The sequence below is a fragment of the Bison bison genome, unplaced genomic scaffold (assembly GCF_000754665.1).
Source record: "Bison bison bison isolate TAMUID 2011002044 unplaced genomic scaffold, Bison_UMD1.0 scf7180017864093, whole genome shotgun sequence".
Classification (NCBI taxonomy): domain Eukaryota; kingdom Metazoa; phylum Chordata; class Mammalia; order Artiodactyla; family Bovidae; genus Bison; species Bison bison.
Window position 1 is genome coordinate 2,552,658 of NW_011494665.1, and position 15,264 is coordinate 2,567,921.

Consider the following 15,264-nt stretch of genomic DNA (forward strand, 5'->3'; position numbering starts at 1 on the left):
GGCCTGATTCAGGCCGCCGCGGGCAAAGGCCGCAAAAACTCCCGGGCCACCGAGGAGGAGCCCCACCGGGGCGCGGCCAAGAGCTCAGGCTGCAGCACCTACATCAACAGGCTCATCAAAGTGGACACTCAGGAGAAGAACGGGAAGAGCAACTACCCCAGCAGCAGTAGTAGCAGCAGCAGTAGCAGCAGCAGCTCTTCCTCCGCGTCCTCTTCCCCTTCGTCTCTGGGCCCCGAACTGGACAAGGGCAAGATCATTAAGCAGCAAGACACGGTAAGAATACAATCTCCCTTGGACCACCTCTGCCCTACTGAAGCCTAACAGTGGGAAGGGAGCATCGTGAACCCGCTGCACTCTAGGGATTTTTATACCTCAGAGAAGATGAGGATGTATTTTCCTTTTCTGACATTGATGACCGCTAAGTCATCATTTTAAATGATGACCATTTAAAATAATTGGTTTGTTTAATCTTGAAAAATTATTATTCTAGCCTTGGCAACTTGGCAGAAATGTACTTTCCATTTAATTTTGTTATCAGTTTAGAAGAATAATTGAATGAGACAAGCGGGTGCTTTGTTGAATTTGACTCCCTTGTAGATGTTGTGTATTTTAATTTAGAAATCCAGGAGAATTGCAAAGCTAGACTTGTGTATAACTTTTATTCTTCTTGAGCATAAGGAATGGTCACCTTTAAACTGCTTAAGTATGAATTTTAAAGCTCCAGGGAATGGATTAGCCACTACCCACCCTCTCTGCTGGAAACTCCATCATTCCTTGCACTTTTACCCAGTACAGAGTTTCTCCATGCTTCACTAGCACCCCAAGTTCACAGCCCTTTCATTCATCCCATTGGAGAAGGAAATGGCAACGCACTCCAGTATTCTTGCCTAGAGAATCCCATGAACAGAGGAGCCTGGTGGGCTGCTGTCCTTAGGGTCGCACAGAGTCAGACACGACTGAAGCGACTCAGCATGCCTGCATGCATTGGAGAAGGCAATGGCAACCCACTCCAGTATTCTTGCCTGGAGAATCCCAGGGACAGAGGAGCCTGGTGGGCTGCCGTCTGTGGGGTCGCATGGAGTCGGACACAACTGAAACGACTTGGCAGCAGCAGCAGCATTCATCCCATGAACATTTGTACAGGAGCCAGGTAGGATAGAGGGCGAGGGGCTCTAAGGGCTAGGGTTGTGGAGGATATAGAACAGGACAAGGAAATGCCCTGAAGGAAATTACAGATCAGGAGAGAAGGTGTTTCCTGCTTCTTACACGCCGGAGGTTTTCTGGGTACCGTCCAACGTGAGAGAGTTAAGAAAAGAAGTGTGAAGAGACCCACTTCATTCGTACAGAGATGAGTTGGGGTTTTGTTTGTTTTTAAAAAGAGAAGAGAAAGTTCACACCCCGCTCTCAGACTTTAGCCCAGATGATCATGTCCCTGTCGTGAGAACTTTTTCTTGCCCAGGCTTCAAACATGCTGCCCCCCTGGGTGGGGTCAGGGGCCGGCAGCACATAACGTGTGTGTCTGCCCTGGCCCTTCTGTTCATCCCTCCGTTTACTCTGTCCAGGCATTTACAGCATGCCCACCCGAGTGCCAGACACTGGAGGGAGAGTTTGGGAAGATGGCAGCTCACCCAGACATTAATCAGTGGTCTGTGTGTGTGTTTACCTAGATCATCAGCACCTTGCAGCCGAGTGCTGAGTATCATGCTTCTTGCTCCTTATTGTACCTTGGGGATGCAGGACACCTGAACAGGCAAGAAGCATGGAGTGAGAGAGGGAGTGGTAACCACAGTCCTCTGCAGTGACTGCCCAGTTATTTTCATGGTCTTTGCTCCTCGATGTCTTAAGTTTCTTAGGCCATCTCCTCCCAGGAAGAAAACTCTCATCCAGCTTGCCCTCCTCCTCACTTCTCCCCATTTATCTGGATTTTTTTTCCCAGCCCCAGTGGCACATCTCCGTGAACTCTTTGGAGAATATAATCAGAGATTGTATAAAGGGCTGGGCTTCTTCCCTTAATTTTGATTTACCTTTGGTTTTTTTATCCCTCTCTTTCTCTTTAACTGGAATACATGCTTTATTTATACTATCCTAGCTGTTTATTTATGGAGCCACATTGATAATAGGGGAAGTGCTGTGCTTTTTAAAAATGAATGTTTCTTGGGACTTCCCTGGTGGTCCAGCAGTTAAGACTCTGAGCTTGCACTGCAGGAGGCAGGGGTTCTTACCCTGGTCATAGAACTAAGATCCTGGGTGCCTTGCAGTGCAGCCCCTCTCCCCCCAGAAAAAATATATCTTTTCTCCATAAAATTTCCATAAAACTCTTCCTTCCTGAGAAGTACCTGTCAGACGCAGGCTCCCACATTGTCACTCAGCTGAGGCACTACACAACTATTGCACTCACACCACCTTGCCAGGCACCCTCCTATTTTTGGAAGGATGGATGCTTTCTGTCACAAACACGGATGAAAACTTCCCTGGTGGCACAGTGGATAAGAATCCTCCTGCCAGTGCAGGGGACACGGGTTCGACCCCTGGGCTAGAAAGATTCCACACGCCTCAGAGCAACTAAGCTCGTGCTCTTCAGTGTCTGAACCCACACTCTAGAGCCTGCGAGCAACTTCCTGAGCCCGAATGCCGCAACTCCCGAAGCCTGTGTGCCTGGAGCACCTGTGCTCCTCAACAGGAGAAGCGATGAGAAGCACTTGGACCGCAACGAAGAGCAGCCCCCTTACCGCAACTGGAGAAAGTCCACGCACAGCAATAGAGACCTAGTGCAACCAAAAAATGAAAAGAAAGAATATTTTTTAAAAAACCGATCTGATGGTTGTCTTTGAGAATCAGTGCATGTATAAATCATTGAACCTAGAACCCCCACAGTACTGTTTAGCTCTGACCTGTTTCTTAGGCTTCTTGTTATGAAGCCTATTTCTTTAGAGCTGTTACAAATTCCTTGAGGATTAGAAGAAGGTCTTGGTCTTATTTTGTTCCCTCTCACTGCCTAGCCAGTGCCAGTGGACGTGCAGTATCAGTGAGTGATGAGCTGACTTACCATGGCTATGTTGCTCAAATAGTTGGCATTTTAAAAAAAAACAAAATCATAGAAGAGGTAGTAGACGAGTTTATTTTCTTCTACTCTAAAGGCATAGATATCGTTCACCCTCTGCCATCCTCCCTGCCACACTTTAACCAGCAAATGCCTTATTGCTTGGGGAGAGAGAGGGAGGTGAACAGAGCCTTGGGGATAAGCAGGAAAGCTTGAATAGATTGTTGCCAATCAATTATACTACCAAAATAAACCAGATGTTTGTCCAGCTGGGTGGATGATAATGTGATCAAGTGCAAAAGCTCTTCAGAACTGGTTGGAAATTTTGAACTCTTTGGGGGTCTGCAGGTTTTTAGTAACTTTTTTGGTACCATCGTCACTCTGGTATGTGATAACTGTTAGCAACTTCCCTGTCTGGTTTTCTTACAGGTCATCATTTTAGAAGACTATGCTGACCCTTACGATGCTAAACGGACGAAAGGTCAAAGGGATGCAGAGAGAGTAGGGGAGAACGACGGTTATATGGAACCCTATGATGCCCAGCAAATGATAACAGGTTTGTAACCAGGAGCTGCTTTATACTGAAATCTCACACTCAACTTGGAATATAGTAAAAAAATAATAAATAAGAACCAGTGTGTATTTGGGGAAGAGAGATGAAGGAACTTTATCAGATCCTCCTGTGGGGAAGAAACAGAAATTAGACCCAAAACTAAACTCAAAATATCTAGCTAATATCCTTAATGGTTTTGTATCCTTCAGTTTTAGAGTTTGCGGGGGATCTTTAAAGTTTTTCTAATTCTATGCAAAGTGACACTTGAGAATTTGCAGATCTTCTCAGGATGTGATCTCCAGTTTTCAGGTAATTTAAATACACCTCTTGGCCACTGTCAAAACTTTGACATCCATAATGGGAGTCGTAAATCTGGACCAAGGGGGAATAATTCCGACTTGGAAGTCGAGCAAACACTCTTGTCATTTTTTTGGGTGTCATACTTTTCCTTTTATTCGTATTTTCTTAATTTGGTGTAAACAACACTTAAACTAATTATTTAGATTTATTTGTGAAATTTTAGAGTACGCTTTCTTTACTCCATAATGAAAAACTGCTGTTTCTAAGGGCTGACTCAAGGGAGCCTTGTTCAGATGTCCTGGGTCTCATGCCTGGGAAAGGAATAATTGATCACACATGAAAGATTTTGTCTCTTCTGTTTAAAAACAGATTGAAAGGCTGTCAAGCGCTGGCTCCATAAGCATAGTCTCAGGAAAGTGGAGCAGGAGGGTAGCCACAGTGCCCTGAAAGGGTCAGGACAGGCTTCAGGGCCGGAGCCGCAGCAGGAAAGCTCTGCTGTTTCCCGCTCTCTGCTCACAGAGATAAGGCATCACATCTCGGGGGGTGCGGCCTGGCCAGGCGGCGGCCCTGAAGGCCACTGGACTGTGACCTCTCCTGAAATCTGTGAATGGAAGGAAGTGAAAACGAACTTAGAATTCTAAAAAATATCAGAGACTTGAATAGGGGAAAAGATTTTCTTTTACATAAAACTGAGGGAAAAGCTTTTCTGAAAAAAAAAAATAATAATGTTTTGCTTTAATTCACTTTTCTTTGTCCTTTGGTTTTTATTCCTCTCTTTCTCTTTAATTGGGATAAGTTGTTTATATTATCTGAGATTTTGGGGGGGGGGATTTGTTTCGTTTTCTTATGGATCCACACTGATAGTAGGGAAACTACTTTGCTTTTTAAAAATGAATAATTTCCCCCCATATAATCCTCACAAAATCCTGAAAACTAGGGGACGCTAATACTACCCCTTGTTACAGGGTAGAAAATAAGATCAAAGAGTTTCTGACGCTCATAAGATGTTTGTAAGGCTCTTTAAGAGACAGAACATAAATTAGAACCCAGATCTTCCCACTCCAGACTGAATGGTATGGTTTCTACACCAAGGTACCTCAGGACACATTCGAAATGGTATATGCAAAAGCACTTTAAACTTTACACATAAATAGCAACCCACTCCAGTATTCTTGCCTGGGAAATCCATGGACAGAGGAGCCTGGTAGGCTACAGTCCATGGGGTCACAAAGAGTCCCCACGACTTAGCAGCTAAACAGCAAGAACAGCAACAAGGCATCTTTCCACTCAGACTCACAAAGTTGTATTTAGAAGTCAAAAGTTTGTATATAACTTGTTGCTTTTCTAGAAAAAAAAATGAATAAAATTTTAAAATTAAAAAAATAAAAGTCAGTGTCTAATATGAAATAAATGTAATAATAGTAGTAGCTAGCATTTAATATTGGAGCACATATTAAGTCCCAGGCTTTGCTTTAAACAGTTTACAGGAATAAATGTATTTAGGAATGCAACACTAATACATTCAATTAGAGAATAAATTCAAATTTATTAAAAAATTTAATTACTAACTTAAGAATTATAATTTTTTTCTCTTTGCTCTTTTAAAAAATTTTATATTGGTGAATTTTAAAAGATACTTCATTTAAAATATCACAAAACACCTACTCAATTAATGTAGAGGATATACCTCTTATTCTACACATAGGTTACACAGCTGGACAGAATAACAGGAAGTGAGTTTACCGGAAGCTGGAAATAAAAGATTTGCTACTGGGTGGGTTTTCTTTCTTTTTTTTTTTCCTTTTACCTTTTTTATTCAGTTTGCTCCCTGTAAGGCTTGTCAAAGTCCAAGTTCAGAAATGTCTCATATTTCTTGAGAAATCTTAGGGGAATAAACAAAATTGTTTATTTCAGAATTTCTGCAGAAGACAGAGAGGGTTCTGATAAATATAATTTAATTGTGGAGCTCCCAATTTCTATACTGCCTTTTTAATACCTGTGAAGCAGGAGTAACATGCCTGATTTCAACAATGTCTTGGATGTATAGCACAGTGTTCATGATGGTATTTTGTAACAGCCAACAAAAATTTCCCAGGCATTTCTTTGCCACGTCCCAGGCCCTACGCTGGGCTCCAGGCACCCAAGGTTGAAGATGCACAGGTCCCAGGTCCTTATGAACCTTACAACCCAAGGGGCAAACAGACCTAACAGCAGAAAAGACATCACTGAGAAATGTGCTAGATGCCGTGAAGAAAGAATGAAAATCATGATCTGCCTCAGGAAACAGAGGAAGGGATAGAAATTAAGAGGCGTTTATTACTTTCCTATGGCCAAGTAACTGTGGGACCCAGACTCCCCAGATTTCCCTTTGCCCAAAACTTTGCTTTTAACTTTTAAAAGCTAAAGATTTGTAAATTTCTGAGTAAATTCTCACTTAGATTTATCCGAAGGATTGTTTTATGAAAAAGATAGGACAATGAATATGAGGCAATATTAGTTTAAACCTATTGTTCTTCTGCTAAATTTGCAGGAACATTTTAGCTAAATAATTAGCAGAAACGTTCCACTTAATTTAGCATGATGAGTTTTTTCCACCAAATGAAAACATTAGCATTGGGAGAGTTTTTCGAAGTTTCCTAAAATGAGCCATCGTTCAGCATGTGAGTTCCTTCTGCAGCTGATTGTCACACAAGTCGAGTGTCTCCTAGTTGCCAAGTTGCCAAGTTACCTTACTGAATCCTACCATCCTGTGTGGTGGGCGTTAGAAGTGTCTGATTGACAGATTCAGAAAGATTCAATAACTTGTCCCAGTTATGTGGTTGGAGAATTGGGATACCAGGTCACCCAGCACCCTGTGGCTTTAGTTACAGAGCTCCAGTCACAGGGTATCTTTAAATTTTGGTTTTTGCCTCCAAATGGTTTTATTGGTTGGTATGGATAGTCAAATCTAAAGGAGAACCTCCATTTAAAAAACTGTCCATTATGGAAAAGACAGAAGGCTTTTTTGATTTACTTATTTTGTCTGTATTTTGTTTGTTAAACTTAAGTTTCAGGACTTCTGATTTATACCTGCTTTTGTTCAGATATTTAGATTTGTTTAATAGGAAAACATTAATTTTAAATCAAAAGCTTGAGCACTGATAAAAGATCCCTATTTCTGATTCTAAGGGGAACATGGAGCTTTATAGGGCTCTAAGTCTGATGTTTTGAATACATGAAATGGACTAAGGGAAAGGTATGTTACAAAAATTGTAACTAATATTCTACATTAAATCTTTGAGGCATAAAGTAAGATATGGTAGAGAAAGCAAGGGCTCTGGAGGCAGTGGGCTGCCCCACTGACTACTGCACAGCCTCAGTTTATTCATCTGTGCAAATGGGCTAGCATCTCTTGCTGTATTACACTGGGCTTCACTGAAATGCAGGTGCAACATGCCTAGTGCATGCATCCATGAAAGATATCACAATTATTTAGACACTTTGGAGAGAGAATTCCATTTGCAAAGAGAATTCTTAACAAATATGTTACTGTTGTTTAGTCTCTAAAGTTGTGTCTGACTCTTTTCTGACCCCATAGACTGTAGCCTGCCCGGCTCCTCTGTCCATAGGATTTCCCAGGCAAGAATACTGGAATGGGTTGTCATTTCCTTCTTGAGGGGATCTTCCCGACCCAGGGATGGAACCCAGATTTCCTGCATTACAAGCAGATTTTTTTTTTTACTACTGGGCCACTAGGGAAACCCCTGAACAAGAATAGGGGACTATTAATTGCTAACTGGATAATTTAACAACAAAAAAAGTCTTGGTCTTCTGATGTTTTTAAATATAAATGGCGTAATTCTGCACAGCTACAGTTGGAAACTGAGAAGGGAAAAATTTTCGGCCCATATTATGTTTCTCGGCAACCAGTTGCAGATTTGAACTGGTGCAGGTCAGGCCTCGGTCCAGCCCTTGGTGAAATGGGTGTTTATCTGTAGCCCGTTGGCTGCATTCTGTTGTCTGCCGTGGTAAATGGCCTCTATCGGCAGAGCCAGGGTGTAGCTTCCTCTGGCCATTTCCTCCTTCTCAGGCTCGTTTCCTCTCGGAGCCAGCTCTGCACGTCAGGGGCTATTCTCCTGCAGGAAGGGTCGGCTTGCAGCCCCGCGATTGTTTCTGTTTCTATGGCGCCTCAGGTTGGGGGCAGCCAGGTGCTGGAATGGACTCGAAGGTGACTCCCCTTGAAGGGGCAGAGAGGCCTTGTGCTTAAGCCCTTTTTTCCCCTCTAATTAAACATTGTTTTAAAAGATGATCATACTCCTCAGATTTCACCCCCAACGCGGGATCGTCCTGGGATGGAACATTCTCAACTGTATGCCTTCCAGTGTTTTTCCCAGAGCTCTAAGTGTGCACTGACTATAAGCTAGAAGGAATACAAAGCCCTCATCGTAAAAGTAAGACCCAAATACATGTGAAATAAGAACTCAAGATTTTAATCAGGGTACATCATTTTAACACAAACTCATTGAAATTTCCTGTAAACAGGGCTCCTTCTGTCTTAAGGTTGGACTCAACTCTTTCTCCATTTAGGTCAACCCGGACAGAATTGAGGTGAGGACTTTGGGAAAGGTTTCCCCAGCCTGTGCCAGTCTAAACAGAATAAACTTAGGTTTTGATCAGAAACTAAAATTCTAAATTCGTCCTTTGAATGCCTTTGTGTTTTCTCTTTCCTAGTTCTGTAGAAAAGTTCTTTTTCCAAAATTCCAGCCTTATCTTAATTGAACCAAGAGCAGAGTGTGTTTTTTTGTTTCTTGTTTTCCATAACGCCATCTAGAATAAGCAGTGAAGAAAAAAAGCTGTCAATTGAAAGTCAAGAGGCTTGGACCGGAGATGTTGGAGACCTCAAACAACCCGAGGCACCTTCCTGGCCTGGGGGTGGGGAATGGTCCTTAGCTCTCACATTCCTCGGATGTGGAGGTTTTCATGCTAGGGGAACCCTTCTCCTTGGGCCGGGGCTAGCAATGATGAGATTAGTCCTGGAGCGCAGGAGGAACTGAGGTGGCAACCCAGGTGGAGTGGGAGTGCATCTCAGGCTTCTCTTACTGGAATCACCTGGGGGAGCTTTTACAGCTCCGGCTCCCAGATTTTTGTTGTTGTTTAGTTACTAAGTCATGTCTGACTCTTTGCAACCCCATGGACTGTAGCCCACCAGGCTCCTCTGTCCATGGGATTTCCTGGGCAAGAATACTGGAGTGGGTTATCATTTCCTTCTCTAGGGGATCTTCCCTACCCAGGGGTGGAACCAATGTCTCCCGCTTGGCAGGCAGATTCTTTACCACCAAGACACCAGGGAAGCCCCCCCAGCTCAGTTAATCAGGACCTGTGTTGATGGGACCCAGGCCTGAGTCTTCATTAAAGCTCCCCCGGGTGATTCTATGCACCAGACCTGCAGTTTTATAGGATCCAGCTGCAGCAAAGGGCCCCTATCCAGCAGAGTTATAACCTCATCCTACAAGTAAATTTTGCTCCTTTGACTTAATGTCCTGATTTTAATAACTTTTCCCTGGAGTGTTTCATTTACCATCCTTTCCTTGTTATAGAAGTCTGATGGAGTCAGTGGTTTTCCATCACCATGCCCATTTTCGGTTACTTGTAGAAAGTTTCACTTTCCCTTGTTTCTGTGGCATTTAAGTCTCCTGATCCTCTTCTTCCTTACCTGACTATTCCTTCTCAGCCATTTTTGGTGACACTTCTTTTATCCAGCCTTACCTAAAGTCCCAGATTCTGCTTTTGATCCCCTTTCCTTTCTAATCAGCCTCCTTTTCTCTGATGATTGCTTTCATTCTTACCAGCCATGATCCATGTGTGAGTAACTCCTTGACAGGTACCTCTGACCTTCATCTCTCTGCTGAGCTCCAGATGTATGTTGTCACCTGCCCGGAGAAGTTCTAGAACTCCTTCCCCTCGCTCCCTCCTCCTAGCCATCATCCAACCATTATTTAGCACAGCGGTTTCCTACAAAGTCAAACAAGACACGGGGGGTCCCTGGCCTGGCAGTCTCCACAAAATTGGAAGTTCAGACATGTCGACAAATAAATCCACACAGTGAGAGAAGTACAAGGTGAGAGTGAATTGAGGAAGTGGTACCACCGGCAGGGAGTTGGGGCATTGGAGAAGGTCAGTTGGAGAGAGGAGGAGATACTAGGCCAGACTCCAGAGGATTGGAAGATCACCAGCACACCGTAGGCATAAGACAGTGCAGTGTGCAGGGAACTTAAGTTCTGTTTGGTTGGAACAAAGAATTGGATTTCAGGGGGGGACAGGGTGCTGTTGAGAGATAAAATCAGAGAGGGAAGTAGGCAGTGATGTGACTACAGAAGGTGTCCGGTGCCATGCTGAGCAGTTAGCACTTCGTAAGTGGACAGTTGAGAGCTTATGGGATGGCAAGTGATGAGATGTTTGTGTTTAAAAAGGTCCTCTTCACTGTGACCGGGTAGACAGACTAAAGGCTTCCTCGTGGGCATTTAGAGGAAACCACAGCACAATGCTTGAGTTGGCCCATGGTAGCACTGGTGGTAAAGAATCCGCCTGCCAATCCGGGAGACATAACGTGGGCTTGATCCCTGGGTTGGGAAGATCCCCTGGAGGAAGAAATGGCAACCCACTCCAGTATTCTTGCCTGGAAAATTCCATGGACAGAGGAGCCTGGCGGGCTTCAGTACATGGGGCTGCAGATTCATTTGGACACGACTGAGCAACTAAACCTCAACACATGATGCCTCTGGGCCCTGAGCTACTCAGTCCCCAGACTCTGCTGCTGCTTTCCCACCGTGGCTCGCTGGCTGGTTGGCCGGTGGTTAGATGATTTGCATCAGATACTTTGCATTGATTTCTAGGCTTCCATTCAGAGCATACCTTTATTCTATCTTGTGCACTGTGTTGGAGTTCTCTTCCAGAAAAAAAAAAAAATATATATATATATATAGAGAGAGAGAGAGAGAGTTATTTATATAGTTGTTAATTATATACAATTATAACAATTATATAATAATTGTTACTACCTGTTTTAAAACTTGTAATGATTCACTACTGTATACAGAACAATTGAAACTTTTTAATTCTGGCTTTTAAAACTTCTCCACTTTGGTGCCTGTCCTGCCTTTTCCAGCTTCTTCTGCCATACCACCTCTCCTCTCCTGGTCTTCTGTCCTTTGAACTTCTCTCCCGATTCCCTGTGATGGGAACAAGCCCTTTCTTGTTCCCACCTCCATATCTTCACTCAGGCAGCTTCCTCCACTGGAAAAGACCTCTTCTATCAAAGTAAATGCATCTTCCATTTCTCTTCCACTTGGAGTCAATCCAAGTGTAGTGCCTAAGAGTATGGCTTCTAGAGCCCAACTTCCTGCTTTTGAATCCAGGCTTTGCACTTGCCATCTTGAGCAATTTCCTTAAACTCTTTATGCTTTAGTTTTGTCCTGTTATATGGGGAACTAATAGTGTCCACCTCATAGGGCAGTTGTGAAAATTACAATGCACTTAGAAAAAAATATGTAATGCATGGTACACTATTGCTAAATGTTAGCTCTTGAGATAATAGTTTTGTTGTTTTTCCCCCCTAACAACTCTTTTACATATTCTGGGAGATAGTGAAGGACAGGGAAGCCTGGCACGCTGCAGTCCATGGGGTCTCAAAGAGTCAGACATGACTTGGTGACTGAACAACAACATTCTGTCGTTGCTAGCCTGTTAAGCATTATTTGTAAATGCATCACTAGGTCGAAACCACCTTGAATTCAAGAACTCTGTCTAATGAACCTAAATATCTTCCCTCAATGTATGTGGCCCAGTGCTTGAATATAGTAAACACTCACTTTTTATTAAAATAAACTGCTCTCAGCTTCCTAACAAGACGTAAAGCCTTTGAAGATGACCCATACTCAAGAGGAGACAGGGGGACCAGGAACTATGGAGCAGGTCCTCTGAGGCCCCTTCTCTTCTCTCCAACCACACGGCCCCAGAGGCAGGCCTGCCTTCCGTTGTGATTCCCTAATCCTTGGACTTGATCCCGTATCTGGCTCAGGGGACTGGCGGGAAGTTGTAGGGCCCTTCCCCCCAAGCGGGGCCGTCATCAGCCCCGGTAAGCAACAATCCAGGTGTTCTTGGACACTTCCAACCAGACAGACCGGTCTGTTCGGAAGAGAAGCGGTGATTCGGTTCATCACCGGGCTTCCAGGGTACATTTTCTTCAGAAGTATTCTGTGCGGTGTGTTTTTCAGAAATCAGACGACGAGGTTCCAAAGACCCCCTGGTGAAGGCGCTTCAGCTGCTAGACAGCCCCTGCGAGCCTGGAGAGAACGGCCCGAAGCCCGAGGCGCTGACGAAGCGCCGGAGCTCCAAGGAGCTGCTGGGGAAGTCGCCGCAGCTGTACGACACGCCCTACGAGCCGGCGGCCGAAGCGGGCCCCTTCGCCGCCGAGGGGCCGGAGCGGAAGGCGAGGTTGCCTCCGGACAGCCACGGACGGCTGCCCCAGGACGACGAGAGGCCCGCGGCCGAGTACGAGCAGCCCTGGGAGTGGAAGAAGGAGCAGATCGTGCGGGCGCTATCGGGTGAGGGCTGGGTCCGTGTCCGCTCCTGTCTTCTTTCATCTTCCCTGCTGGAAAACCCCCGCCCGCCCGTTAAGCCAAGGCACTTTTGTGTTCCTCGACTGCAAGTTCCTTTTTCCAAGAAATTTGATGACATGGGGAAATAAAAATTTGGCTATGGTTGAACGAACAGGACTGAAGAAGACCCCTTAATGTTGCAAGGGGTCCTCTATCTTTTTGGGCATCTTCATTTCCCTTTATCCTGCAGTATGCAACTGTTTGGGAAATGCCTTAAATCACTACTAGAAAAACCTTATCTAATCACCACTAAAAGCTATCACATTGAGAGCGGCTGCCTCTAACTTGGTGCTGTTCTTCCAACCTGTTGACATCTCTGTTTATCATAAGATGGCAGTAGTGGATCAAATGGACTATAGCAGAGGTGGTTGGAAAGCAGGAGGAAGCTAGCTTTTTTTTTTTCCTGTCGAAAATCCTCCTAAGGGAATCAGTTCTTCAGCTGTGAACTGTTTTTAATAACTTAAGAGGAAGTTGATGAGTAGATTTTCAATAGATATTAAAGGTCAGTCTCCCTCCTGCTTCTCCCGAGACATAGTTTTTCTATTTATCTGGCCACCTGATTTCTTTTGCCTTTGATTGTAAAAGTTAGGGATATCTTTTCCCTCTAACAGTAAAGTACTTTTGATTAAAACTGTCATCAGTGTAAAGCATGAGTAGAAAAGGTAATTTGTTTGATAGCAAACATTTGAGTCCGGATGGGCTTTCCCCGGGGCTCAGCTGGTAAAGAACCCGCCTGCCAGTACAGGAGACTCAAGAGAGATGATTTCAATCCCTGGGCTAGGGAAGATCCCCTAGAGAAGGAAATGGCAACCACTCCAGTATTCTTGCCTGGGAAATCCCATGGACAGAGGAGCCTGGCAGGCTAGTCTGTGGGGTCCCAAAGAGTCAGAGCTGACTGAGCATGGGTGTGCGCGCACACACATATTTGAATCAGGTTTTCTTTTTGTGTGCTTTAATTTTTTAAATAATTTTATTCAAGTATAGTTGATTTAGTGTTGTGTTAATTTCTGCCATACAGCAAAGTGACTCAGTTATACATACTATATTCTTTTTTGTATTCTTTCCCATAATGGTTTATCACAGGATATTGAATATCATTCCCTTTGCTGTTGTTTACCATCCTATACATACTAGTTTGAATATGCTAATTCTAGGCTCCCAGTCCTTCCCTCCCCACCCTCAAGTCAGTTTTGTTTTATTTTAGAATTATTTCCCACAAATCCCTACTGGTTACCGACCACTGGGCTAGATGCTGCTCATTTTCTCTCTCTATCTTCTGTCCAACCTAGATGTCATAGCATTGTTAAGACACTGTAGTAGTTTCTATTTCTCAGTTGATTTTTCTCTTTATTATTTCATAGTGAAAACTTCATTTGGTTTCATAGAACAATGCACACTCTTGGAAGGAGTCATTACCTGAAACTCTGTTCAGTCTTTTATTCTAAATATACCAAAAGGACGAGTTTTTTTTAAAGTACGTTCTGAAATATACTGAAGTGGTTTCTCCTCATGTTCTAAAACCATCCTCTATTAATGAACATCTTGCAGTAAAAGTGGCTGCGTGTGGGTGCCAGCAGTATGATCTGATATCAGACAGCAGGAGCTCAGGTACCCCAGGGCCTTTGTAGTACATTTTAGCTCAAATTAAAGAGGGAGGAAAGCTTCTTTCCTAAGATGAGGCAGACAAGTTCTTTTCTTTGAGTTGTACGTAGGTCATCTCAGTGGCCTCTGATGTTAAATGGAGCCTTCCTTCCAGTTCAGTTTGAAGGCTCTGAGCGACCTTCTGTCAAGGAGGAGGCAGCGAGGCAGCACCACCGACAGAAGAGCTGGACCCAGAAGATCTTGAAGCCAGCCCTGACTGACCACAGTGAGGGGGAGCGAGTGGACCCAGCCCTGCCGCTGGAGAAGCAGCCGTGAGTCTCCTCCCCAGACACACGTGACACAAGGTGGCTGGGAGCTTGCTGAGAGCCTTGGCGGGGCACACTAGCTCATTTTAAGTCTTTCTGGTGTTGAATACTTGTCTGGGTGGAGCTTACTGGTGAAAACCCATTTTCTAAGCCCAGTGCCTTTGGCCTTTGTGCCTAGGGGAAAATGAGGCCCCAGAACCCGATCTCAAATTCCATTCCCCTGTGTAGAGTGAAAACTTTTTAAGTGACTCTAGCCCTGTTAACTCCCTCTGGGGTGATGGATAGGTTTTGTGATCCAGGATTACCCAGATCTCATTTCGTCTATTTTGAATGGGAAGCCGGATCTAGTCCAGGCTGTTGAACTTTCATCAGAAGTTCATTTCCAAAATTGCCTTATGGAATGAGGCCCTGTCTGGATTGGGATCTTGATGCTCATGGTTTCTCCCCCTGCACCATTTTTCAGTTGGTATCATGGTGCCATCACCCGTGCTGAGGCAGAGAGTCGACTACAGTCCTGCAAAGAAGCTGCGTATCTGGTTCGAAACAGCGAGTCAGGAACCAGTAGGTACTCCATTGCACTAAAGTGAGTATTAAGCATCCTGGGCTCTCCCTGTCTGGATGGAAGAGTGGGGTGCAGACTTTCCTATCATGGGAAAATGACCAGGCAAAAATATATGTTGGGTTAGCGAAAAAGTTCATTTGGGTTTTTCCGTAAGATCGTAACACTTTTTGGTCAACCCAATACTTTATATGGTCCACAGGGATACATATTGACAGAAAATAAGATAAGTTTGCTTGGACAACAGAATATGACATACTTTGTTTAGA

The 15,264-nt window shown here is 44.2% G+C and overlaps 1 protein-coding gene across 1 annotated transcript in view; it reads left to right on the forward strand.

The window, feature by feature from the left end:
• SHE (Src homology 2 domain containing E) overlaps nucleotides 1-15,264 on the forward strand; it is a 21,159-nt gene that overhangs the window by 399 nt on the left and 5,496 nt on the right. The window contains exons 2-6 of the mRNA XM_010838439.1: nucleotides 3-273; nucleotides 3,470-3,596; nucleotides 12,146-12,475; nucleotides 14,286-14,442; nucleotides 14,900-15,019. Of these exons, the coding sequence (XP_010836741.1) occupies nucleotides 3-273; nucleotides 3,470-3,596; nucleotides 12,146-12,475; nucleotides 14,286-14,442; nucleotides 14,900-15,019 (1,005 nt within the window). The remainder of the gene's footprint in view (nucleotides 1-2; nucleotides 274-3,469; nucleotides 3,597-12,145; nucleotides 12,476-14,285; nucleotides 14,443-14,899; nucleotides 15,020-15,264) is intronic.